The following is a 27,520-nucleotide window of genomic DNA, read 5'->3' as shown; positions in this document are numbered from 1 at the left end:
ACATAATGTGCTAGTATGCGATGCATACTAGCACATTATGCCTTCACTTTGCAGGTCAGAAAAAAATAAAAAACAAAAACAACAGTTTACTTCCTCTTTAATTCTTCTGATGTACCTGTCAACATTGTGCAAGTACAAGAAATACGTCTCACACTACTCAACAAACGCCACAGTACCTCATACATCAGTCGGATCAAAACCTGCCCTGTAAGATCAAAGTAGAACTACAGGCAATTTTTTTTTTTTTACATTTTGGATAGAGTAAGAGAGGGTTATAACCCCTGTCAGATTTTTTTTCCCCCATCTGTGTCCCATTGCAGAGATTTCCCTTCACTTCCTGTCCCATAGCCAAACAGGAAGTGAAAATAAATCATGCAAATAAAGGAAATTCCTTGGGGACCCCCAGGCAACTGGAACTAGTGTCCCCATTAGAAGTTTTCCCCTCTATTGCTTTTCTGGGGACAACCCAAAATTCGGGATTTACTTTCACTTTCAATGAAAATGGTAAACAGGGCAAATAGAGAAGGTGAACCGTCCTAACGGGGATACAGACAGCAATAAAAACTGGCAGGGGTTCTAATCCCTCTCCACTCTATCCAAAATGAAAAAACAATTTTGCCTTTAGCTATACTTTAAATCATATTGGCATTATTGCCTTATTTGTCCTGATTTAGGAATGAAATGTTGTTTTATAAGTATATAAATAAATCATTTTGTAATAAAAAATAGTTTATAATACATATACAGTATGTAATCTGTGGTAGGTAGAGATGGTGTAGTGCAGGCATGACACTCCCAGGATTCCTCCTTTTATAATATTTTTCTGTATATATGACCTCACCCCAAGTAGTTTTACAGACACTCCTCCTCACTCTGTGTACATTCAGCATATACTTTCACACACATTGCTCTGTATCAGTGTGACTCAGCTTCAGCCATGGCAGATCCTTCTCATCCCACTCTTCTAATGAATGATGGCAACAAGATTCCAATTATTGGGTTTGGGACGTACGCTCCAGAATATGTGAGTACAGTCAGGCATGTAGAACATGGAAATGTTTGGGGATTAGAGGAATCCAAGCAATGCGAGACACGCAAACATTCTGAGAGATCAGATGAGGCCTAAGGCCTTGCACACTACACTGTTTGGAAAAAGGGGCTTAAAAAAAAAAAAAGTCTAACCGTAAAAGAACATGTTGTAACAAAAACTTTATCACAGAATGTGCTAGACTGAGCAACAATTTATTTATCTTTAGACAGTTCAACCTGATTAGTTTGAGTCAGACAACTCCAAGTATATTTGTGTTGCGTTTATCAGTTATGAAGTTTTCCAACGTACAACAATCCAATTAAAAGAAACTGCCTATTACTAAAGCTGGATACACAGTATACAATTTTCTTTAGATTGTTTTCTTTTAGATTTACCAAAACCAAATAATATGAGGTCAAATCTAAACACTTTTAATTTGTATGCAATCAGGCAGGCCCTTGCACTACATAGAGCTTTAAACTGGATACACACTATACAACTTTTGTTGTTAGATTTCCTTTAGATTTACCTTCAACTATATAGTACAAGGGCCTGCCTGATTGCATACAAATTGAAAGTGTTTAGATTTGACCTCATATTATATGGTTTTGGTAAATCTAAAGGAAAAAATCTAAAGACAATTGTATAGTGTGTATGGCCCATAAGGGTAAGATGAACTCACCTAGGTTGAGTTCATGGGACAGTCACCAACTGCTCCTAAATCCTGAATGATAATCTGAACCCCATCAAAGTCAACGGGAGCCAAATTTTTAAGGCTGCATTCACACCTGAGCATAGCGTCTTACTTCACAGTGGATTACTCAGCTGTCATTTGACTGCTAATCTTCAGTTGGACTCACTATATGGACTTTATGTTTATTTAGAACTGTGTTATATGTTTGATCACTGTTTGAGGGTCTATTTACTTTGTTTGGATATTCACCTGTTAAGTACTAAATAGATTAACCACTTAAAGCGGTAGTATACTAAAAAAAACAAAAAAAAAAAAAAAAACCTGCAAGACAAAGGCATATTGAGCCATAGTATACATCGCATACTAGCTCATTATGAAATACTTACCTTAGAATGAAGCCCCGACACGGACCCCCAGACACCGCTGTGGGAGCTGACATGATCCCTCTGGGTCTCTTCCGGGTTCGGCGGCCGGAGCCGCGATGACGTCACTCCTGCGCATGCGCGTGGGAGTCATTTTCCGGCACTTCCCTGCAAGGAAACTCTGAAGGTCCGCCACATCAGCGGCTGCATGCAGTGCAGGTTTAGGAGATATTAATTGTACCTACAGGTAAGGCTTACCTGTAGTTAAAAGTCACAAAAAGCGGTATACTACCGCTTTAAGAATTTTCACTTTAAGAATTGCGTATTTCTGACACGCGTTGATTACAAGTTGAAATCAGTATTTTTTGCTAGAAAATGACTTAGAACCCCCAAACATTATTTATTTATATATATATATATATATATATATATATATATATATATATATATTAGCAAAGAATTTGGAGTATAAAATGGCGGTCGTTTCAATATTTTTTGTCACGCGCTATTTGCGCAACAGTCTTTCAAACGCAATTGTTTTGGAAAAAATAAATTTCACTGCATTTTAAAAAAAAAAAACAGTAAAGTTAGCCCAATTGTTTTCTATAATGTGAAAGATAATGTTACGCAGAGTAAGTAGATACCCAACATGTAATGCTTCAAAATTGCGCAGGCTCGTGGAATAGCGACAAACATTGGTACCTAAAAATCTCCATAGGTGATATTTTCAAAATGTCTACAGGTTACCAGTTTAGAGTTACAGAGGAGGACTAGGGCTAGAATTATTGCTTTCACTCTAACGATCGCGGTGATACCTCACATGTGTGGTTTGATGCGTTCGCTTTTGCGCACAAGCTCAGTGGGACAGTGCGCTGTAAATTTTTGTTTTTTCTTTTCTTATTTATTTTACCTCTTATTTTTTATTTTTACACTTTTTTTTATTAGCCAATAGAAAAAACGATCATCTGTTGCATCATTTGTTGCTAGCTATTTCAGCTTTTCCATAGCCTTTGCTATTATTTTTTTAATTAGGATAAGGAGTTACAGTTAGGCCTCATGTACACTGCAACTTGTACACGGCCGTTTAGGAGCAGTTGGGCGTTTTTTTTCAGAAGCCCCTGAGCCCACCTCTATGTTATTTTATCTGTCCATGTACACAGGGTCGTTTACAGTCATTTACAGGCAGTTGAGTTCAGTGTCGTTTTTTGGAAAGCAATTATTTGCGTTCAGGATGTTCAGAACGTGTGTTTACCGGCGTTTAAAACGCAAAAAATGTGACCGAACGCGTTCACCCGCGTTATATATATATATATATATATATATTCACTTGTGTGTGTGTGTGTGTGTGTATGTATGTGTATATATGTGTGTGTGTATATATATATATATATATATATATATATATATATATATATATATATATATGTGTGTGTGTAAACCCCTAACCCAAAATCTGCATAGTTGGGTCACCCTGGCATGGCAGAGTCAGGTCACCCTAAACTCCGGTCACCCTGACATGGCAGAGTGGGGTCATCCAGCTGCCATGTAAGGGTGACCAGAGTTTAGGGTGACCTGACTCTGCCATGCCAAGGTGACCCAACTATGCAGATTTTGGGTTAGGGGTATATATATATATGTATATATGTATATGTGTATATTTGTATGTATATGTGTATATATTCATTCAAATGAAAATGGCTGAAAAACATATATTTCTGTTGCATTGTGGGTATTTGGAAGGGTCTCCATATGTATTTTGCAAAAAACGCCTCTGAACGCAAGCGCCGCTAAACGTGTCTCAACGCGTCCATACGCGGTATGCAAACGTGACACAACGGGCGTTTTTAAACGTCGTTCTGTAGCTGTCAAGTTCCAGCATTCAAAGGACATTTTAAAACGTCCCGTGTACATATAGCCTTAAGGTTAGGTTAGGTTTAGAATTAAGAGTTGCGGTTAGGATTATTTATTTTTTGGTTAGGGTACTACTACAACTCCTACTACTCTAAACACTCTAACCCTAAATAAATTAAGTGTCATTTTTTTTTCGGGCTTGGGTGTTTTATTTTTTTTATGATTATTAAATTATTATTTTTAAGTTAATATGTTTTTAAGGTTAGGGGTTAAATATTATTTTGTATTGTTACATACTATTGTTTTTATTTATTTGTGTATTTATTTTACAGTTATTCATATATTATTACTCTTTTTTATTTTTTACATTTTTCATTTGAGCAGAAAATGGCATGACAAAACACACGATTGCACACAAAAACGCGCAAATGTTGCGTTTCCATTAATTCCTATTGGAATAAAAACACGCCAAAAACACTCAAATCTGCCTGATTTGAGCTACAAAAAAAGCTCCACAACTTTTTGGAGCTTCAGGCATTTGGCTTCAAGCTACTTGGAGTGGAGATGTGAACCACCTCTATAGAGAATAATTGATTTTTTTTTCTCCTCCAGTGTTTTGGAGCTTCAAGCTACAAAACTCTAAAGTGTGAACGGGGCTTATAATCAACTCTGTTGATTTTCAAAGCCAAAAGGCAAGAAATGGTTGAATTTTTTTTTTTTCAAATGTAGTTGTATATTTCTTGCTATTACCATAATCTACCAGCAAAGAAAAACAAAACAAAAATTATTCAGCTCATGACAATAGCAGCGATACCACATGTGTAAGTTATTTGTTGTTTGTACCCGTAGTAAGGCCCAGAAACAACAATTCTCATTTATTCTAATAAAATGATATTGACACTGATATTCTAATACACTGATATTGACATTGACTGACAATATTGACTGCTTATATTCACCTGCTAAAATACCCCTAAATGACATCACATTGGGCCAGCACATAGGGTTATGCTAAATTCATGTTTGTGGATTATTGGACATAAAATGCTGATCTGACAACACAGGTACCGCTCTTGGCTGTCAGTGCCACTTATCCCAGGAGGAACACTGGGGATGGGGACTTAACCAACTACAGTTCCATTTGAAGGTGGTCATGTGACATTCACAAATCAGTTTAATAGTCAAAGCATTAGGACTCAATGAGGCCAAAAATTACCCCAAAATTTGTCAACACACAGATTAAAAGATCTTTTACCTGTGTATGTTTTAATTACAATACATTTTTCTAAATAAAAAAGGATTAACTGGCATTAAGATTTTCCAACAGAGAAAAACCTAAGACAAATCAGCAGGTTGCAAAAACCATGAGCAAAAAAAGTATATGTTCCAGCTTTACTTCTCATCCAGAAGACTACAAAATCCCGGTATGCCACAGAGAGGGGTAGGCGGAGCATTAGGTCGCTAAGACCTGTTGCCTGTGCCACACTTAGTAGTATTGGCAGCCGCCAGTTTTATTAAGTGCAGCCGCCAGTCATCGGCCACCGGCCTGTATTATCATACTGGCAGCAGAGCGGCCGCTTTATGGGGGTGCCAGACCGATTTGCCTCCTAGGTCCTGCCACCCGACCCAGTCCAGCCCATAAGACTGGCAAGTGGTAGGGACTCTTTGTGCAGGAGCCAGGAGGAGGCTGTTTTTTTTCATGCGGGGCATATTTTTTGACGCCCCCCTGCAAAGTGCTGCCCTAGGCCTGGGCCTTGTTGGCTTAGGTCAAGATACAGCGTTGGTAACAGCCAGAGTCTATTACAACGATCAGGTAATCGGGAAGCAGTCCTCCTGGCTCCGCTGACAGCTTGGTCTATGTGTGGGGTGTGCGATTTCAGTGCAAACATAGCAGCACTAAAGCCCCGTACACACGTACCGATGGTCGGCTTACAAATGTTCCTCTTTTCTCCCCGGGATGTCGGTGTCTGCTGAAAAGTGCAAAGACAGCACAAGGACAGCACAAGAATTTTGTCCGCCGACTGCAGAAGTGATGTCATGTAATGGTTAACTTTCCCTGTGTTTTCTATTTTCTGAGCATGCCCAGTCTTGCAAATCTGCGGTCTGTCGGCCGAATTGTGTACTGACAGGCGAACAATCGTCCGTTCTGGTGTCGGCATACAAATATTTTCATGTTTGCACGAAAGACTTTTGTCCGCGGATTGTGCGCAGACATCTGTCGGAGGCACCATACTAACACGCGTACAATCGGCAGATCCTTCGTCCACCGACGTTTGTATGCCGACGATCGGTACGTGTGTACGGGCCTTCATATGCAGCCCCATGAGTAAATATCCACTTCCTTGAACCCACATAAAAACATAGCCTTGGAGGGATAGCGCTAAATAATATGCTGGGGGATGCCCAAAACCTGCCAATGATTTTAGGGAACTTTTAGGGAACATCATTCAGCACTTCTTTTCACAACCATGAGAAATATTTAAGCATGACTCCATAGATCAGAGGGAAGGTTTTTCTCTTAGTTTTTCTCTTAGTGAGACTTCATCTTCAAAACAACCCTTCAATGACCTCTCTAACTATAGGCGCTGTGGAAAATATCATCCTCAAAGTTTGATCAGTGACACAGAATTTACAGTATATACAGCATGGACACCCCCCCCCCCCCTGATCATTTTACCACACACAGGTCAGGGGTTGCATGATTACATTTTCATATGCAGATAAAATTGTATACAGAAACAGAATTCACCTGAACTAGTTATCCAGCAATCTGGACAGAACAATGTGAGGTCATTAACATTTAACAATGGGACAGGCAGACATGACACAATACACATTATCTCAGTACACAAGCAGTATATTTCTACTCAGCAACTAATAGATGACAGTGATTCAATCAACCTGAGCCAATTAAGTAGCTAGTAGTAGTAGAGATCCTGCAATACAATACACAAACAATAGGTGTAAATACAGAACCTATTGTAGATAACAGGTGAGTACATCAGCATATTCAACGATGTCTGGAAGACAGGTGGTTGAGCTGATGATTTTAGCATATTGTCTGTTTTTCATTCCCAGTGACAGTGAGTCCTGTCACACTATATAATTGGTGTTCATCCACCTTTGCTTCCTCTGACATTAGACTTGACAATCAAGTTATTTTTTCTCATATTTGCAAAGTCTGACTTATCTCCAGACTATCTTGTGGTTAAGAATTTTTTGCTTGCTTTACACAAAAAGGAGAAGATTTCCCTTTTATTGACAATATTTGTGCACGGCCTCTGGGATGTTAGCTGATGCTTTTTTACTGATGCAAAGGCCTCTGATGTGGACAAAGTAGTACTGTGAATTACGGAGGTAGGTTGAGTTCAGGTTCTGCAGTCCTATCTCTGGAGTTGTGCATTGATCAATCAAATGTTTGGAACATTAAGGTGATGGATGACAGTGTTATACTGTATACTGTTTGGTATACTTGTCTCTCTTTGGTAACAACCTTGTACTGTGCTTTTGGTGTGGGTTAAGGTCTGGCAAATACAAAAGACATAGCGATGTAATTATGAATATATTATTAAATGCACTTTTAAGAGCAGTGTAAATAGCTGACCTGGTATCAGCCTCTTGTAATCCCTGTGTAGTAGAGCTGGAACTTGGGAGGAAGATGCAGTACAAAAGACAATCAGCTCCTATGCAAGAAGCATGCTGATAGGAGGAAATAGCAGAGTGACAGAGGGATGAGATCATCACTATGCTGCTTCTCCATTTACTGTCCAGTCACAGGCTGGGACAGGTCCAGCATGAATAGTGCTGGAATAAACTCTGTGGAGGAAACCTTGCCCCCCCCCCCGGCAGGTTTCTGGAGGTTTTCTCGTGCACACCCTCTAGTGGGATAACCTTCAACTAAGTAGTTTGCACTTTGGCTGCTAGATGGAGATAACCTTTACTACCGTACATTACACATACAGTATCTCACAAAAATTAGTACACCCCTCATATTTTGTAAATATTTTATTATATCTTTTCATGTGACAACACTGAAGAAATTACACTTTGCTATAATGTAAAGTAGTGAGTGTACAGCTTGTATAACAGGGTAAATTTTCTGTCCCCTCAAAATAACTAAACACACAGCCATTAATGTCTAAACCGATGGCAACAAAAATGAGTAAACCCCTAAGTAAAAAAGTGTCAATTTTTTTTGTGTGGCCACCATTATTTTCCAGCACTGCCTTAACCCTCTTGGGCATGGAGTTCACCAGAGCTTCACAGGTTGCCACTGGAGTCCTCCTCCACTGTGCTGGTGGATGTTAGAGACCTTGTGATCCTCTACCTTCAATTTGAGGATGCCCCACAGATGCTCAATAGGGTTTAGGTCTGGGGACATGCTTGGCCAGTCAATCACCTTTACCCTCAGCTTCTTTAGCAAGGCAGTGATTGTCTCAGAGGTGTGTTTGTGGTTGTTCTCATGTTTAAATAATGCCCTGTGGCCAAGTCTCCAAAGGGAGGGGATCATGCTCTGCTTTAGTATGTTACAGTACATGTTGGCATTCCTTGTTCCCTCAATGAACTGTAGCTCCCCAGTGCCAGCAGCACTAATGCAGCCCCAGACCATGACACTCCCACCACCATTGTCATGCCTCCAGCATAAGGAAATAATTAATGCTATTGGAACTTGCAATGCCAATATTGTCCACAAGATGCCACTGTGACATAGACTGTTATACAGCACTTTATGGTACTTCCTGTACTCTATTGCTGGATATTAAATCCACCCCTCTCTGAGAGAATCTCCATTTTAAGATTTACCTCAGGAAGGAGCAGACAGCATCTGAGGTTGCTGTGGGAAGATTCCTGAACCCCCCCTTTGAAGCATCGCTGGTATGCCTATGAACTGTTGGTTATATACTCAATGCATATACTGTTTATGTTTGTATACTGATTATATGCCTTTATATGTTTATTTACAGTTTCACCTCATATTCACAATCCTATTCGCATATCCATTCTGACTTGTAACCTGTTCATGTGACCACTATTCTATCTCTGGAATAAAGCCTTAAGTTATCTGCATATGCAGATGACTGCGCTGGCAGAGTAGCAGGCCTCTGTATAGTCTCTGTCCTAAATCCCACTTGCTGGATAGCCGCTGTTTCACTGTTCTGTTCTTACTACACGTATGCCCCAGGCGTGTGCAGCTCAACATACAGCTAAACCTTTAATCCTGCAATAACCAGTCCTTTTGTAACTTAAGGCTTTATTCCAGAGATAGAATAGTGGTCACATGACAGGTTACAAGTCAGAATGGATATGCGAATAGGATTGTGAATAGAGGTGAAACTGTAAATAAACATATAAAGGCATATAATCAGTATACAAACATAAACAGTATATGCATTGAGTATATAACCAACAGTTCTGAGCATACCAGCGATGCTTCAAAGGGGGGTTCAGGAATCTTCCCACAGCAACCTCAGATGGTGTCTGGCTGTGTCACAAGGTGATCTAAAATGGAGATTCTCTCAGAGAGGGGTGGAACTAATGTCCAGCAATAGAAAACAGGAAGTACCATAAAGTACTGTACAACAGTCTATGTCACAGTGGCATCTTGTGGACAAGATTGGTATTACAAGTTCCAATAGAATTAATTACTTCCTTATGCTGGAGGCATGACACTCCCCGCCTGGTATCATCAGATACCACTATTTATTCCTCAGATGATAACAGCAAGATCAGTTCAGAAACTGGTCTGAGGAACAACTTGGTCTCCTTGTTTTTATAGATTTTGACTTCCACTTGACATGGGAGTGATGATGTGACACAATCAGATAAGCGATGTGGTGGTGACCAGGAACTATTAGAGGATTTCTCTCATCTGAATCTAGGTTGGCTTGTCTTAGACGACCACCTACCCTAAGTAGTCAATTTTGATCAAGGAATGGGTCAAGTTTTCTCAGGGCACTGTCTCTAGGGATAGGTTTTTCGTTCAAGATACAGTCTATCTCCTTAACATAGGCTTCGTGCTGTACAGTGCGGATGATAAGATCCTGAGACTGCTGTAGCTCTAATACTGAACTGATCCTTTGACAGTGGTGCCATCCCTTGCGGTCACAGCTGTTTGAGTCTCCTAATCCTCAACACTCTGTTGTTGACATAAACATAAAAACGTCTGGTTTCATTGTAGATGTAGCCTAGAACTACCTTGCTGTCTGTGTAGAGCTGAACATCTTTAAGGTCAATGTCCATCTCTGAGGCTATTAGCTCTGCTAGTTCAACAGCTAGTACTGCAGCACAAAGTTCTAGCCTAGGTATATTATGCTCAGGGTGTGGAGCAAGCTTTGCTTTTCCCATGATGAATCCTACGTGGCATCTTGCTGTAGTGTCAACAGTGCTTAAGTAGGCCACAGCAGCTATTGCCTTGACAGAAGCATCCCAGAATATGCAAAGGTTTTGACTCTGTATCTCTGTAGAAGGTGCAGGAGCATATGGGCGTGAAACATGGAGATCAGATAAGACTGATAGAGAGTCCCTCCACTCTACCCAAGAGTTCCTCTTATCAAGGGGTAGTGGGGCATCCCAGTCGGATGTTTCACAAATCAAGTCTCTAAATAGGTCTTTACCTTGAATTGTAACGGGTGCCGCAAATCCTAATGGATCGTACAGGCTATTGATAGTAGACAAGACACCTCTGCGAGTGAAGGGTCTTTCTTCTCCGTTTACTTGGAAGGTAAAGGAATCGGATTTCAAGTCCCAAAGTAGACCTAGACTGCGCAGTACAGGTAAAGAGTCTGTACCCAGATCTAAGTCCTTTAGATCACTGGAATGGTCTTGAGCGGGGAAAGCTTCCATTACCTCTTTGCTGTTAGAAGCAATTTTGTGGAGCCTGAGATTGGAACAAGCGAGCATTTCCTGTGCTCTTTTAAGAAGACAGATTGCAGACTCACTGGAAGGTAAGGATTTTAAACAGTCATCCATATAAAAGTCTTTCTCTATGATTTGTCTTGCATCTGAGTCAAACTCAAGTTCACCTTCTTGGGCGGAATGTCTGAGTCCGTAGATAGCGACTGCAGGTGAAGGGCTATTGCCAAAGATGTGTACCCTCATGCGATACTCTGAGATATCTTTTGAAGGATCATTGTCTTGGAACCAAAGGAACCTTAGGAAGTTCCTGTCTTCCTCTCTGACCAAGAAACAATGGAACATCTGCTGAATGTCAGCTATGAAGGCAATAGAATCTTTGCGGAAGCGTAAGAGCACTCCCAAGAGTTTCTTGTTAAGGTCTGGGCCTGTCAAGAGGACATCATTTAAGGAGATACCCTTGTATTTGGCACTAGAGTCAAACACTACTCTGATTTGACCTGGCTTTTTGGGATGGTACACTCCGAATATAGGGAGATACCCACACTCTTCAGAGTCTTTAGGGGTGGGAGCTACCTCGGCATGACCGTTCTCAAAGATCTTCCCCATGAAAGAAAAGAAATGTTCCCTCATCTCTGGCTTTCTTTGTAAATTACGTCTAAGGGAAGCAAAACGTTGTAAAGCTTGTTCTTTGTTATTGGGTAAGCGTTGTCTCTGTGGTCTGAAGGGAAGAGGTGCAACCCAGCTGTTTGTGCTGTCTTTGACTAGACCTTGCTCCATTACTTCTAAGAAGAGTTTGTCTTCGATAGACATTGCCACACGATTGTCATCTTTAGTTCTCTGAAAGACTGTGCACCCTAAATGGTCTTGGTCACTGTCACAGGCAAAGTTGTCACTAGTGGGGCTTGTGAAGGGACAAGATGAGTGGGTGGCGTAGGCTGATTCCTTAACAAGGAAATGGTTGTGGCATGGCTGGAATAGAGAGGGACGTCCATTCTCTATGGTAGTTGTGAGCATGCTGCTAATGGAGTTAGGTTTGTGCACGCTTCCTAGACAGACATCTTCTATGATGACCCATCCGAGGTCTAACTTCTGAGCATAAGGAGCGTTATTGGGACCATTAATTTGAGCTCTTGATTTGTGGGCTTGTAAGATATCTCTCCCGAGGAGTAGGATGATCTGAGCCTGAGGATCAAGTTCTGGTATCAGATGTGCTATGCGTTTCAAGTGTGGGTGATTAGCCGCTACATCTGGTGTAGGAATTTCAGATCTGTGATCAGGGATCTGATTGCATTCGATAAGAGTAGGCAAAGACAAGCGAGATCGCCCATCGATGGACTCGATTTGGTAGCCGGATGCTCTCCTACCAGCCGTCTCCACTATTCCTGCACAAGTTTTCAAGGAGTAGGGAATGCTGGGGCCTTTAATGCCGAACATGTCAAAGAAAGTTGAGCTGGCTAATGACTTGTTACTTTGGTCATCCAGGATTACATAAAGCTTACTAGCTTTGTCTTTTTGGCCTGTTGGGTAGACTCTGACTAGGCAGATTTTGGAGCAGGACCTACCACCTATGGCTCCTTTGCAGATCTCTGTACATTGTGAAGTGACCTCTGGTGTAGTTGTGGTGGTGTGCTCCTCCTCCCTGCCGTGCTCACTAGTGCTGAGGGTGTGTTGTAAAGTCCATGGAGCTGGCCCAGGATGTAACCCTGTGTTGTGGTCTGAGCTGTCACATTCTGTGCATTTTAAACTGACCTTACAGTCCTTGTCGAGATGGGATGTTGAAGAGCAGCACCTATAGCAGATGTGGTTCTCCTTGAGGAAGGCTTTGCGGTCCTGCAGGGTTTTCTCTCTGAAGGCTCTGCATTTTAGGAGAGGATGTGGCTTCCGATGCAAGGGACACTGCTTACCAGGATCGTTGACCTTTGTCTCTGAGTTAGAGAAGTTGGCAGACCTGTGAAAGGAACCTGGAGGAGACACGTTAGTTTTGTGTACTGCTACTGGAGGTTTGCAAGGGTTAAGTCCCACAGGAGCAGCACACAACAGCGTAAAATCAAAACTTGGATCATTTCTTGTTTCTGCAAATGGGAGAAATCCATGCAAAGTGACGTCTCCTACGACAGACTCCCCATAAGTGAGATAATAGAATCACTAATTCTAATCGCCCTCCAGAACCAACGCCCAAGCCAGAACGGTACATCAGAGGACAGCTCGGTGCCAGAAAAAGGTATGACTACACACAGCCATCTTACCATGACAACACACAGCAGGCTAACCAAGCCACCATAGACTTTGCAAGGTTCTTTGCACAACGCGAGTTAGTAACCAAAGGACTTGAAAAGTTTAATGACCGCCCTGAAAACTACAGAGCCTGGCGGTCATCCTTTCAAAACACTATCAGAGACTTAGGGCTATCTTGCAGCGAAGAGATAGATCTCCTGATCAAATGGCTTGGAAATGAGTCTGCCGAACATGCCAGGCGAATCAGGACAATAAATATAAACTACCCAGACACTGGTCTTAGAACAATCTGGGATAGACTTGATGAGTGTTATGGTTCAGCAGAAGCAGTAGAAAATGCATTATTCAAAAGACTTGATAACTTTCCCAAAATACCTAGCAAAGCCTACCATAAACTTAGAGAGTTAAGTGACTTGCTAATGGAACTTCAAGTAGCTAAATCTGAGGGAGACTTACAAGGACTTGCATTCCTTGACACAGCCAGAGGTGTCAACCCCATTGTGCAAAAGTTACCCTATAACTTGCAAGAGCAGTGGATTACACACGGATCCCGATATAAAAGACAGCATCATGTTCCATTCCCTCCTTTTTCTGTTTTTGTGGACTTTGTGTGCCAGCAAGCTAAAACTAGAAATGATCCAAGTTTTGATTTTACGCTGTTGTGTGCTGCTCCTGTGGGACTTAACCCCCGCAAACCTCCAGTAGCAGTACACAAAACTAACGTGTCTCCTCCAGGTTCCTTTCACAGGTCTGCCAACTTCTCTAACTCAGAGACAAAGGTCAACGATCCTGGTAAGCAGTGTCCCTTGCATCGGAAGCCGCATCCTCTCCTAAAATGCAGAGCCTTCAGAGAGAAAACCCTGCAGGACCGCAAAGCCTTCCTCAAGGAGAACCACAACTGCTACAGGTGCTGCTCTTCAACATCTCATCTCACCAAGGACTGTAAGATCAGTTTAAAATGCACAGAATGTGACAGCTCAGATCACAACACAAGGTTACATCCTGGGCCAGCTCCATGGACTTTACAACACACCCTCAGCACTAGTGAGCACGGCGGGGAGGAGGAGCACACCACCACAACTACACCAGAGGTCACTTCACAATGTACAGAGATCTGCAAAGGAGCCATAGGTGGTAGGTCCTGCTCCAAAATCTGCCTAGTCAGAGTCTACCCAACAGGCCAAAAAGACAAAGCTAGTAGAGTTGAGCGGACACCTGGATGTCCGTGTTCGGCGGGTTCGGCCGAACTTTAAAAAAAAGTCCGGGTCCGTGTCCCGGACTTTTGCCGAACTTTTCTCGGACACCGAACCCCATTGAAGTCAATAGGGACCCGAACTTTCAGGCACTAAAATGGCTCTAAAACACCAATGGAAAGGGCTAGAGTGCTGCAAATGGCAGCAAAACATTGTTAAGAGAATGGCAAGTGCTCTGCAAACAAATGTGGATAGGGAAATAACTTAAAACAACAAAAAAAACAACAGAAAAATAAAACAATGTTCTTCATCTCTGAAGGACGAGGCCCATATGGAGTAGGAGGGAGGTTGAGGTGGTGATGGATATGGCGGTCTCATAGGCGTGCGCACAGGGTGTGCCGGATGTGCCTGGGCACACCCTAATCACCTAGGGCACATAGCATTATCGCTCTGTTTGCCAGTGAGGAGATGGGAAAGATCTCCCTCGGACCTGCTCTGCTCTATTTCTCTTTGCAAGCAGGGAGAGTAATGTATCGGGGCCATGTACATGTAGGCAAACACATGCATGTGTATTTCAACTTTGGGGTGCACACCCTAATGCAATAGGCTGCGCACACCTATGGGCGGTGTAGGTGGAAGCGGCGGTGGAGGAGGAGGAAGAGGTAGCCAACACTGCTTCTTTTCACAAATTTTAAATGAGGGTACACCCCAAAAGAGTGAGAAAGAGCAAAAATAGAACAATGGCTGGGTAAGGTCGGTATCCATCGCTATTCTGCACAAGGTACGGAAAAGTCCCGTGGGATCCATGCCTGGTTCATTTTAATGAACGTGAGCTTGTCCACATTGTCTCTGGACAGGCGGCTGCGCTTGTCTGTGATTACGCCCCCAGCCGTACTGAATACCCGTTCAGATAATACACTGGCTGCAGGGCACGCCAGCACCTCCAAGGCGTAAAGGGCAAGCTCAGGCCATGTGCCCAACTTGGAGACCCAGAAGTTGAAGGGGGCAGACCCCTCATTCAGTACATCTAGGCGTGTGCACACATACTGCTCCACCATGTTGGTGAAATGCTGCCTCCTGCTAAGACGTTCCATATGAGCTGCTGGTGCTGCTGTTTGTTGTGGCGGGCTGACAAAGCTTTTCCACATTTCGGCCATGCTAACCCTTCCTTCTGAGGTGCTGGCGGTGCCCTGGTTGCGTTGGCGACCTCTTCCTCCTCCTCCTCCTCCTCCTCTGCCTTGTGCTTCCACTGTGGCCCCGCTGTCAGGTGGGAAAGCCAGCAGCATCGCGTCTACCAGCGTGCGCTTGTACTCGCGCATCTTGCGATCGCGCTCCAGTGAGTGAATTAAGGACGGTACGTTGTCCTTGTAACGGGGATCCAGCAGCGTGGCCACCCAGTAATCAGCACAAGTTAGAATGTGGGCAACTCGGCGGTCGTTGTGGAGACACTGCAGCATGTAATCGCTCATGTGTGCCAGGCTGCCCAGAGGCAACGAAAGGCTGTCCTCTGTGGGAGGTGTATCGTCCGTGTCCTCTGTATTCCCCCAGCCACGCACCAGTGATGGCCATGAGCTGGCCTGGGTGCCACCCTGCTGTGAACATGCTTCCATCTCCTCCTCCAGCTCCTCCTCCTCATCCTCCTCATCCTCCAGGACTGTGCCCCTGCTGGACAATTGTGTCCCTGGCGTTTGTGTGTGCAGGAACCCACCCTCGGAGCCCCTTGTGAATGACTGCCCTGAAAGCCTTGGAAATGTTACCTCTTCATCCTCCTCCTCCTCCTCCTCCTCATCCTGTGCCACATCCTCTTCCATCATCGCCCGAATTGTTTTTTCAAGGAGGCATAGAAGTGGGATAGTTAAGCTGAGAACGGCGTGATCGGCACTGGCCATGTTGGTGGAGTACTCAAAACAGCGCAACAAGACACACAGGTCTCGCATGGAGGCCCAGTTATTGGTGGTGAAGTGGTGCTGTTCCGCATAGCGACTCACGCGTGCGTGCTGCAGCTGAAACTCCACTATGGCCTGCTGCTGCTCGCACAGTCTTTGCAGCATGTGCAAGGTGGAGTTCCACCTTGTGGGCACGTCACATATGAGGCGGTGAGCGGGAAGGCCGAAGTTACGCTGCAGCGCTGACAGGCGAGCAGCAGCAGGGTGAGAACGCCGAAAGTGCGCACAGACGGCCCGCACTTTCTGCAGCAGCTCTGACATATCGGGGTAGTTTTTAAGGAACCTCTGCACCACCAAATTCAGCACATGCGCCAGGCAAGGGATGTGCGTCAAACCGGCTAGGCCCAGAGCTGCTATGAGATTTCGCCCGTTATCGCACACCACCAGGCCGGGCTTGAGGCTCGCTGGCAGCAACCACTCATTTGTCTGCTGTTCCATGCTCCTCCACAACTCCTGCGCGGTGTGTGGTTCGTCCCCTAAACAGGCAAGTTTTAAAACTGCCTGCTGTCGTTTACCCCTGGCCGTGCTGAAGTTGGTGGTGAAGGTGTTACGCTGTCCGGATGAGGAGGCGGTAGAGGATGAGGAAGCGGAGTAGGAGGAGTTAGGAACAGGAGGCAAACTGAAGCGCCCTGCAATCCTCGGTGGTGGAAGGACATGCGCCAAATTGCTATCCGCCTCAGGCCCATCCACCACTGCATTTACCCAGTGTGCCGTTAGGGAGATATAACGCCCCTGACCGTGCTTACTGGTCCACGTATCGGTAGTTAGGTGGACCTTGCCACAGATGGCGTTGCGCAGTGCACACCTGATTTTTTCCCCCACTTGGTTGTGCAGGGAAGGGATGGCTTGCCTGGAAAAGTAGTGGCGGCTGGGCACGACGTACTGTGGGACAGCCACCGACCTAAGGTTTTTAAAACTGTGCGTCTCCACCAGACGGAATGACAGCATTTCAAAGGCCAAGAATTTTGAAATGCTGGCATTCAGGGCCAGGGATCGCGGGTGGGTAGGGGGGTACTTCCTCTTCCTTTCAAGTGTTTGGGAGATGGAAAGCTAAACGCTTCCACGGGACATTGTGGAGATGGTTGGTGACCCAGGTGGTGGTGTTGCTGACAGATCCTCTGTTTGCGGGGTGGCAGGTGCCGGTATCACTACAGATGTGGCTGGAGCGGCCGAGACTGCAGCAGAAGAGGAAGCAGGATGAGCCAGAGACGTTTCTTGGTTTTGAAGGTGTCTACTCCACTGCAGCTCGTGCTTTGCACTTAGATGCCTGATCATGCAGGTTGTGCTCAGGTTGAGAAGGTTTATGCCTCGCTTTAGGCTCTGATTGCACAGGGTGCAAACCACTCGTGTCCTGTCATCAGCACATTTTCTAAAGAACTTCCACGCTAGAGAACTCCTTTGAGCTGACTTTGGTGCGCTCGTTCCCTTGCTGCGTTGGGCAGTAGCAGGCATAGTGTCTAGGGCACGGCCGCTCTGCTTCTGCACCCTGCTCCCTCTTCTGCTGTGCTGGTGGCTCTGTGCGACCACCGCCTCTTCCTCCAAACTACTCAGGTCACCTGCATGATGTTCATTCCATGTGGGGTCAAGGACCTCATCGTCCTCCACATCATCTTCCACCCAGTCTTCACCCCTGCCCTCCTTGTCGGTCTCCACAATTCTGAACGCCGCAGCAGTTGGCACCTGCGTTTCGTCATCATCGGAGACGTGCTGCGATGGTCCTTGCATGTACTCATCTTGAGAAATAAGTGGTTGGGCATCGCTGCACTCAATCTCTTCCACTTCTGGGGCAGGGCTAGGTGGATGGCCCTGGGAAACCCTGCTGACAGAGTCCTCAAAAAGAACTAGACTGCTGTATGGCTTGGGGCTCAGACTGCTTGCCTGATTTGCAAGGGGGTGAGGTGAAAGACGGTTGGACATCGGCTGCAGGTGCCAACTCTGACCTTTCTGCAGTAGACTGGGTGGGAGACAATGTGAAGGAACTGGAGCCAGTGTCAGCAGCAAACCAATCTACTATCGCCTCTCTGTGTTCTGGCCTCATCACTTCTAGAGGCGTATGATGCCCTACCAAATACTGATGCAGGTTCTGTCGCCTACTAACACTTGAGGAAGGTGTTTCACTTGTGCGTGTAGCTGGCACAGATCGACCACGTCCTCTCTTTGCAACAGGAGCTCTACCAGCAGCATCACGACCCAGGCCACGGCCCCTATTTGACGGTCTCCTCATATTTCTAATTTAAGATCTTGCCCTAGAAAGGTGTTTATTGAATAGCGGAACAAAACAACAACAGTATCGCACGGGTGTATCTCACAGTCAAATATGCAAACTATGCCGCAATTTAATGTTTTTTACCCCAAAATGGTGTATATTGAATAGCGGAATAGGATAAAAAACGGTGTATCTCACACGTACAAACAGAGACTAGGCCCCGATTAAATTTTTTTTGTACCCTAAAGGGAGGATGAGGAAGAGGAGTAGGAGGAGTTGGGAACAGGAGGCAAACTGAAGTGCCCTGCAATCCTTGGCGGGGGAAGGAGATGCGCCAAACAAATTTAAAAGGTGTATCTCACACGTACCGATACAGACTATGCCGTAATTAAATTTTTTTACACTCCAAAAGGGTGTATATTGAATAGCGGAATAGGAAAAAATTTTATAATACGGTGTATCTCACACGTACAAACACACACTAGGCCCCGATTACAAATTTTGGTACCCTAAAGGCAGGATGAGGAAGAGGAGTAGGAGGAGTTGGGAACAGGAGGCAAACTGAAGCGCCCTGCAATCCTCGGCGGTAGAAGGAGATGAGCCAAACAAATTTAAAAAGGTGTATCTCACACGTACCGATACAGACTATCCCGCAATTTTAATTTTTTACTCTCAAACAGGGTGTATATTGAATAGCGGAATAGGACAAATTTTACAAAACGGTGTATCTCACACGTACAAACACAAACTAGGCCCCGATTACAATTTTTTGTACCCTAAAGGCAGGATGAGGAAGAGGAGTAGGAGGAGTTGGGAACAGGAGGCAAACTGAAGCGCCCTGCAATCCTCGGCGGTAGAAGGAGATGCGCCAAACAAATTTAAAAAGGTGTATCTCACATGTACCGATACAGACTATCCCGCTGTCAGTTACCTTGGTGGAGGCCGAAGTGCTGAGAGGGCTTCCCTTGCAGCTCGGTGCGGATCACCCCTGGTGGTGAAACAGGAGATGACACGTCCCAAGGAGCACTGGATGCGGATGGATCCCGGATGGATGGATGGATGGATGGTGATTAGGACCGCTTCCAGGAGATCTATAGATGCTCAGAGAAAAGAGACAAGGTTAATGCCAGGCCGAGGGTCATACACAGTGAATCAGTCCGAGGAAATGGAGGTACAGAGGGGTAAGACAAGGAGAGAATCCGTGGAATCCAGGCCGATGTAGGTACACAGAATATCCAGCAGAGGTATGGTTCAGGCAAAGAGTCGTCAGGCAAGCCGAGGTCAAACAAGGAGAAGTGCAGATGGGTCAAGGAGCAAGCCGGGTCAAAAGCAGGAACGCAGATAAACAAACAGGACACAGGTACTAGAGCTGATGATAAACCAGCACTGAAGCACAGCCAGAGAGTGCTTTATATAGGGCCAGGGCTGGGGAGATGGGCGTGGTGACACACCTGATCTGCCTCCAGCGTTCTATTGTTGCTGAATGGCAATTCCTTTCCTGACAGTGCCCCCCCCCGAGGGGCAGCCTCTGGATGCCCTACGACCACACTTTCCCGGAAACTTGTTGTGAAACTCTCTCAGGAGTTTAGGAGCATGTATGTTGCCTAATGGTTCCCAAGAATTGTCTTCCGGCGGGTATCCTTTCCATTTGATTAGATATTGAGTGCGATTGCCTTTCTGTCGACAATCTAGGATGGTCTCAACCTCGAATTCAGTCTCCCCTTCTACCGAAACTGGAGGAGGTGGTAACTCTTCTCTTCCAGGGTAGGGGCTTGGTATCGCCGGTTTAAGCAGCGAAGCATGAAACACCGGATGGATCTTAAGAGAGCCAGGCAGGATTAACTCAAAGGCTACAGGATTCACTATTCTTTTGACCTCAAAAGGACCGATGAATCGGGGCCCCAACTTCTTGGATGGGCAAGACAATCTTAGATTAACTGACGAAAGCCAAACCTTGTCTCCCACCTTGTATGCTGGGTTCTCCTTCCGTTTGAGATCACAGAACTTTTTATAGGCCTGTTGTGCCTTCAGAATATTGTCCCGTAACAACTGGAGATTAGCTGCAATGGCTGCTAGCCGATCATGGACTGCGGGAACCGAAATTTCCTGATCCAGATTGGGCAAAAAGGAAGGATGGAAGCCATAATTAGCCCAAAATGGGGTTTGGTTGGTAGCGGAGTGCACAGAATTATTATAGGCGAACTCCGCGCATGGAAGCAGGGAGGTCCAGTTGTCCTGAGCACTGGTGCAGAAGCATCGGAGGTACTGTTCCAGGGTTTGATTTGTTCTTTCAGTTTGCCCGTTGCTTTGTGGATGATAAGCAGATGACAGGGACACTTCAACCGCCAAAGATTTACAGAGCTCCTTCCAGAACCTAGAGGTAAATTGAACGCCTCGATCCGAGACTATATTGTTCGGAAGTCCATGAAGCCTGACCACCTCTTTTATAAATGTATTGGCTGTCTCCAAGGCAGAAGGGGTACCCATCATTGGTAGGAAGTGAGCCATTTTGGTGAGTCGGTCTACGACCACTAAGATGGTAGTAAACCCTTCTGAGGGTGGAAGCTCGACTATAAAGTCCATAGATAGACCCTTCCAGGGTAGTTCCGGAATTGGCAATGGTCTTAACAGTCCCCATGACTTTACTTTTGCCCCCTTGTTGCGTTGACAGGTGATGCAGGAATCTACATATGTTTTGCAGTCCTGGTGTAATTTAGGCCACCAAAAGTGGCGTTGAATGAGTTCGAAGGTCTTCCTTACCCCAAAATGCCCTGCAAGTTTGTGGTCATGCAAGGTCTTGAGGACCATCAATCTCACTTGTGTGGGAACAAAAATTTTCTCCTGAAACCAGAGGAACCCTTCCCGCTTATGTAGAGATTCGGCTTCTTGTCCTGTATAATGGGTAGAGGCTTGCTGAATTGAGGACCGTAAGTCCGTATGGATCAGAAAAAAGTTTTGAGCCGACAGGATGGTATTGGGCTCTGTTGTATCGGGAGTGTCTGGAAACATCCGGGACAGGGCATCCGCTTTTCCATTCTTAGACCCTGGCCTGTAGGTAATGTGGAAATTGAAGCGGGAGAAAAATAAGGCCCACCTGGCTTGCCGAGGTCTCAACCGTTTGGCGGCCCTCAGATATTCGAGATTCTTGTGGTCCGTGAATATCATAATAGGGTGCACTGCCCCTTCCAACAGGTACCTCCATTCCTCCAGGGCAGATTTAATGGCTAGAAGTTCTCGATCCCCCACATCATAATTCCTCTCAGGAGGTGACATCTTCCGAGAGAAAAATGCTACTGGGTGTAGTAAGGCCTTTGTGCCTTGTCGCTGGGACAGAATAGCCCCCGTGGCTACTTCTGAGGCATCTACCTCGAGAATGTAGGGTAAAGCTGGATCTGGATGTTGAAGAATCGGAGCGGTCACGAACAGGCTCTTTAATTTATCAAAGGCTAACTGGGCCTCTGGCGACCAGTGGAAACGGATCTGCTGACGTGTTAGCTGGGTGATGGGTGTGACAATTGTTGAGAAGCCTTTTACGAATCTTCTGTAGAAGTTAGCGAAGCCCACAAATCGCTGAACTCCTTTCTTATCCGTGGGGGCTGGCCACTCCAAAATTGCCTTCACCTTCTGAGGATCCATCGAGACGCCCTCTGTTGAAATGATAAGCCCCAGAAACTGAATAGATCCTCTCTCAAATTCACACTTCTCCAGTTTCACGTAGAGCCCATGTTTCCTCAGGGTGGTTAGAACTTTTTTAACATGAATCCGATGAAGTTCTAGAGAGGGGGAGAAGATCAGGATGTCATCTAGGTAAACAATTAAGAAGTTATCCAGAAATTCACGGAAAATGTCATTTACCAGATGTTGGAAAGTGGCCGGGGCATTGCACAGCCCGAATGGCATGACCAAATATTCATAGTGGCCAAAACGGGTTCTAAATGCAGTTTTCCACTCATCCCCCTCTCGGATGCGGATAAGATTGTATGCCCCTCGGAGGTCTAGTTTAGTAAAGACTCGAGCATTCCGGAAGCGCTGGAACAATTCTGGAATTAGCGGGAGAGGGTAGCGGTTTTTAATGGTAACTTTGTTGAGTTCCCGGTAATCAACACAAGGTCTTAACGTACCGTCCTTCTTCTCCACAAAAAATATTCCAGCGCCAGCTGGGGAGGATGAGGGCCTGATGAACCCCTTTTTCAGATTCTCATCGACATAGGACCGGAGAGTTTCTAATTCCTTTTCAGATAGGGGGAAGATCCTTCCAAAAGGGATCTCAGCCCCTGGGAGAAGCTCAATGGGGCAGTCGTAGGGCCTGTGAGGGGGTAGAACATCAGCTTTCTTTTTGTCGAAAACATCCTTAAAGTCCCGGTAAGCTGCAGGAATGTCTTCGGAGGAATCTGAGGCCGGCTGGACGGCTAGGCAAGTGGCAGGAGCTTGGGATTCAGAAGGGAAGCAATGATCCAGGCAGTATTTGGATGAGAAGGAAATCCTCTTCTTAATCCAATCGATCTGTGGATTGTGGGCTTGGAGCCATGGTAGGCCTAGGATGACCGGGAATAAGGGAGAGGACAGGACATCGAAGCGGAGGAGCTCTTGATGACCCGAGTCCGTGGTAGTAAGGACCGGGTAGGTCTCCCTGGTCACGGGTCCGGAACTAGGCAGGGATCCGTCGGCCAGGAAAACTTGAAGCTGTTGCTCCTTGGCTTGCAGGGGTACCCCTAGCTTCGCAGCTAGTGTACAATCCAGGAAGCAACTGCAAGCTCCGGAATCAATAATTGCCGTGAGCTGGATCCTCTCTTCTGCTACCTGTAGGGAGACAGGAAGGATAAGGTGAGCAGGGGATGGCTCAGAGACCTGACAGTTCGGGACAGACCGTGAACAGCACTTACTAGGCCTCACAGGGCAATTGCGGAGGAAGTGGCCGGAAGCTCCGCAGTATAGACAGAGGTTCGCCTGGCGACGGCGTTGTCTCTCTTCGGGGGTCAAGGAGGAACGAATGAGCCCAATTTGCATAGGTTCCCCGTCTGCCGGGGCATTGACAGCTGGTCCTGGTAGAGGAGAGGCCATAAATGGGACCTTTGGCATGACCCACGTGGCTCGAGACCCTTGAAGGCGTTCTGAGCGTCGCTCCCTCAGACGCCTATCCATTTGGATGGCAAGAGCGATTAGATCCTCTAAGGATGCAGGTGTTTCTACCCGAGCCAGCTCATCTTTTAAAGCTTCCGAGAGGCCATGACGGTACTGGTATTTTAATGCTGCCTCGTTCCAGTCCGTGTCGGCTGCCCATCTACGGAAGTCTACCGTATAGTCCTCGGCCGGGCGTTTGTTTTGCTGGAGGGCATGCAGGGCCGATTCTGCTGTGACTGTACGCTGGGGATCCTCGTATAATTGGGCCATAGCCTCAAAGAAAGAGTTTGTGGAATTCAGGATTGGACTCTTCTGTTCCAAGAGATTGTGTGCCCAAGTCTGAGGTTCTTCGGCCAGTAGAGAAATTATGAATCCCACCTTGACGGACTCAGAGGAAAAGGTCCTAGGTTGAAGGGCTAGGTATAATAAACAAGCATTCTTGAAGGCCCTGAATTTCCTACGCTCCCCACGGAAGCGTTCCGGCGTGGGCACCCGTGGTTCCGGGGGCGGAGCTGAAGCCGAATGGCCGGAGCTAGCTTGGTCCGGTTGGGCCGGAGCCGGCAGCGAGCTAGCGGATGGCTGATTCGGATCAGGTGGAGGAGAAGGGCCGGCCATGTTGAGTACTCGACCCTCTAGCTGGAAGTACCCATCTTGTAGCCTTTGCACAGCTTGGGTCAGGGCTGAAACCTGCTGGCATAGGGCCTCGAGCTGGGAAGCACCTCTGTCGGCCTCTGACATGGCTGGTTTATGCTGTCAGTTACCTTGGTGGAGGCCGAAGTGCTGAGAGGGCTTCCCTTGCAGCTCGGTGCGGATCACCCCTGGTGGTGAAACAGGAGATGACACGTCCCAAGGAGCACTGGATGCGGATGGATCCCGGATGGATGGATGGATGGATGGTGATTAGGACCGCTTCCAGGAGATCTATAGATGCTCAGAGAAAAGAGACAAGGTTAATGCCAGGCCGAGGGTCATACACAGTGAATCAGTCCGAGGAAATGGAGGTACAGAGGGGTAAGACAAGGAGAGAATCCGTGGAATCCAGGCCGATGTAGGTACACAGAATATCCAGCAGAGGTATGGTTCAGGCAAAGAGTCGTCAGGCAAGCCGAGGTCAAACAAGGAGAAGTGCAGATGGGTCAAGGAGCAAGCCGGGTCAAAAGCAGGAACGCAGATAAACAAACAGGACACAGGTACTAGAGCTGATGATAAACCAGCACTGAAGCACAGCCAGAGAGTGCTTTATATAGGGCCAGGGCTGGGGAGATGGGCGTGGTGACACACCTGATCTGCCTCCAGCGTTCTATTGTTGCTGAATGGCAATTCCTTTCCTGACACCCGCAATTTAATTTTTTACACTCAAACAGGGTGTATATTGAATAGTGGAATAGGACAAATTTTACAAAACGGTGTATCTCACACGTACAAACACAATCTAGGCCCCGATTACAATTTTTTGTACCCTAAAGGCAGGATGAGGAGTAGGAGGAGTTCGGAACAGGCAGGAGGCAGACTGAAGCACCCTCAAATCCTCGGCAGTATGAGATGCGCCCCAAAAATTGGAAAGGTGTATCTCACATGTAGCGATACAGACTATCCCCGCAATTTAATTTTTTACACTCAAACAGGGTGTATATTGAATAGCGGAATAGGACAAATTTTACAAAACGGTGTATCTCACACGTACAAACACAATCTAGGCCCTGATTACAATTTTTTGTACCCTAAAGGCAGGATGAGGAGTAGGAGGAGTTCGGAACAGGCAGGAGGCAGACTGAAGCACCCTCAAATCCTCGGCAGTATGAGATGCGCCCCAAAAATTGGAAAGGTGTATCTCACACGTACCGACACAGACTATCCCGCAATTTAATTGTTTATACCCAAAGGTTTTGATTAAATAGCGGAATAGAAAATATGATCAAAAAAAGCGTATGTATCTCACACGTACAGAACCACACTAGGCCCCAATTACTATTGTTTGTACCCCTAAAAGGCTGGATGAGGAGTAGGAGGAGTTTGGAACAGGCAGCACCCTCAAATCTTCAGAAGTATGAGATGAACCCCAAAAACTTGGAAAGGTGGATCTCACACGTACCAACACAGACTATACCGCAATTTAACTGTTCCCCAAAGGTTTTTATTGAATAGCGGAATAGAAAATATGATCAAAAAAAGTGTATGTATCTCACACGTACAAAACCACACTAGGCCCCAATTACTATTGTTTGTACCCCTAAAAGGCTGGATGAGGAGTAGGAGGAGTTTGGAACAGGCAGCACCCTCAAATCTTCAGAAGTATGAGATGAACCCCAAAAACTTGGAAAGGTGGATCTCACACGTACCAACACAGACTATACCGCAGTTTAACTGTTCCCCAAAGGTTTTTATTGAATAGCGGAATAGAAAATATGATCAAAAAAAGTGTATGTATCTCACACGTACAAAACCACACTAGGCCCCAATTACTATTGTTTGTACCCCTAAAAGGCTGGATGAGGAGTAGGAGGAGTTTGTAACAGGCAGCACCCTCAAATCTTCAGAAGTATGAGATGAACCCCAAAAACTTGGAAAGGTGGATCTCACACGTACCAACACAGACTATACCGCAATTTAACTGTTCCCCAAAGGTTTTTATTGAATAGCGGAATCGAAAATATGATCAGAAAAAGTGTATGTATCTCACACGTACAAAACCACACTAGGCCCCAATTACTATTGTTTGTACCCCTAAAATGCTGGATGAGGAGTAGGAGGAGTTTGTAACAGGCAGCACCCTCAAATCTTCAGAAGTATGAGATGAACCCCAAAAACTTGGAAAGGTGGATCTCACACGTACCATCACAGACTATACCGCAATTTAACTGTTCCCCAAAGGTTTTATTGAATAGCGGAATAGAAAATATGATCAAAAAAAGTGTATGTATCTCACACGTACAAAACCACACTAGGCCCCAATTACTATTGTTTGAAACCCTAAAAGGCTGGATGAGGAGTAGGAGGAGTTTGTAACAGGCAGCACCCTCAAATCTTCAGAAGTATGAGATGAACCCCAAAAACCCCAAATATTTCAGCTCTGCTGCAGGCCACAATTTTTTTTTTTTTTAACCCAAGGCTGTATATTGAATAGTGGAATAGAAAAAAGTGTATGATTTTTGAAACCACTCAATAATAGCAGCACATGTGAACTGAACACTGAACACAGCAGTGTATGATCAGTCAGCACAGCACAGCTGAAGGAAAAATGCTACACACATTGACTGATAGAAAAATACTTTTCTCCCTCCTCCTCAGTGGGCAAAAAAAATTGTGTTCACTGCACCCCACACACAGCAAAATCGATGTGGACCACTGACACCTGCCTATCTCCAGCCTCTCCCTAAATGGATTGATAAGATCGTAGATCGGTCACTGAAAACCCCTCCCACACAGCAAAATCGATTGTAGAAAACTGACCCTAAAAATCAGCAGCAGCCTCTCCCTAAAAGGATTGATACGATCATAGATCGGTCACTGAAAACCCCTCCCACACAGCAAAATCGATTGTAGAAAACTGACCCTAAAAATCAGCAGCCTCGCCCTAAAATGCCTACAACTCGCCCTGCCTAACACACTCCGATTTGTCCCTCAATTCTATCCAGACACAAATGTTTTTTTCTTCCTGTCTTTCCCTAATCAGCAGCCAGCACGTATGATGTGTGCTCTGTCCCTGAACTAACACAGCAGAATGACGCAGCGGCGCTGCCTCGGACTTATAAAGACTTGGTCACATGCTTCAGATGGCCAATCACAGCTACTAATACATTTGTAGGCATGGCTGGGATGGCTTAAGGCACACCAGTTAAACGCTTGTTGATTGGCTGTTGAAAGCCCGCTATGAAAAGCGCGCCAATGCATGCAAAACCCGGAAATAAAACGACCGAACACGGATTTTTACCCGAACATACAGTAAAGTTTTCGGGTCCGTGTTCGGGTAACAAAAATCCAATTATTCGGTACGAACACGAATAATACAGTCCGTGTTCCCTCAACC

The 27,520-nt window shown here is 45.5% G+C and overlaps 1 protein-coding gene across 1 annotated transcript in view; it reads left to right on the top strand.

Annotated features, from left to right (window-relative positions):
* The first annotated feature begins 882 nt into the window (after positions 1–882).
* LOC309553532 (aldo-keto reductase family 1 member C1-like) overlaps positions 883–27,520 on the top strand; it is a 147,392-nt gene continuing 120,754 nt past the window's right edge. Inside the window, exon 1 of the mRNA XM_082254779.1 lies at positions 883–1,024. Coding sequence (XP_082110905.1) covers positions 938–1,024 — 87 coding nt within the window. The 5' untranslated portion in view covers positions 883–937. The remainder of the gene's footprint in view (positions 1,025–27,520) is intronic.

This window comes from Pelophylax lessonae (assembly GCF_965119305.1).
Source record: "Pelophylax lessonae genome assembly, chromosome: 4".
Lineage (NCBI taxonomy): Eukaryota > Metazoa > Chordata > Amphibia > Anura > Ranidae > Pelophylax > Pelophylax lessonae.
This window is presented reverse-complemented; position numbering and strand designations above follow the sequence as displayed.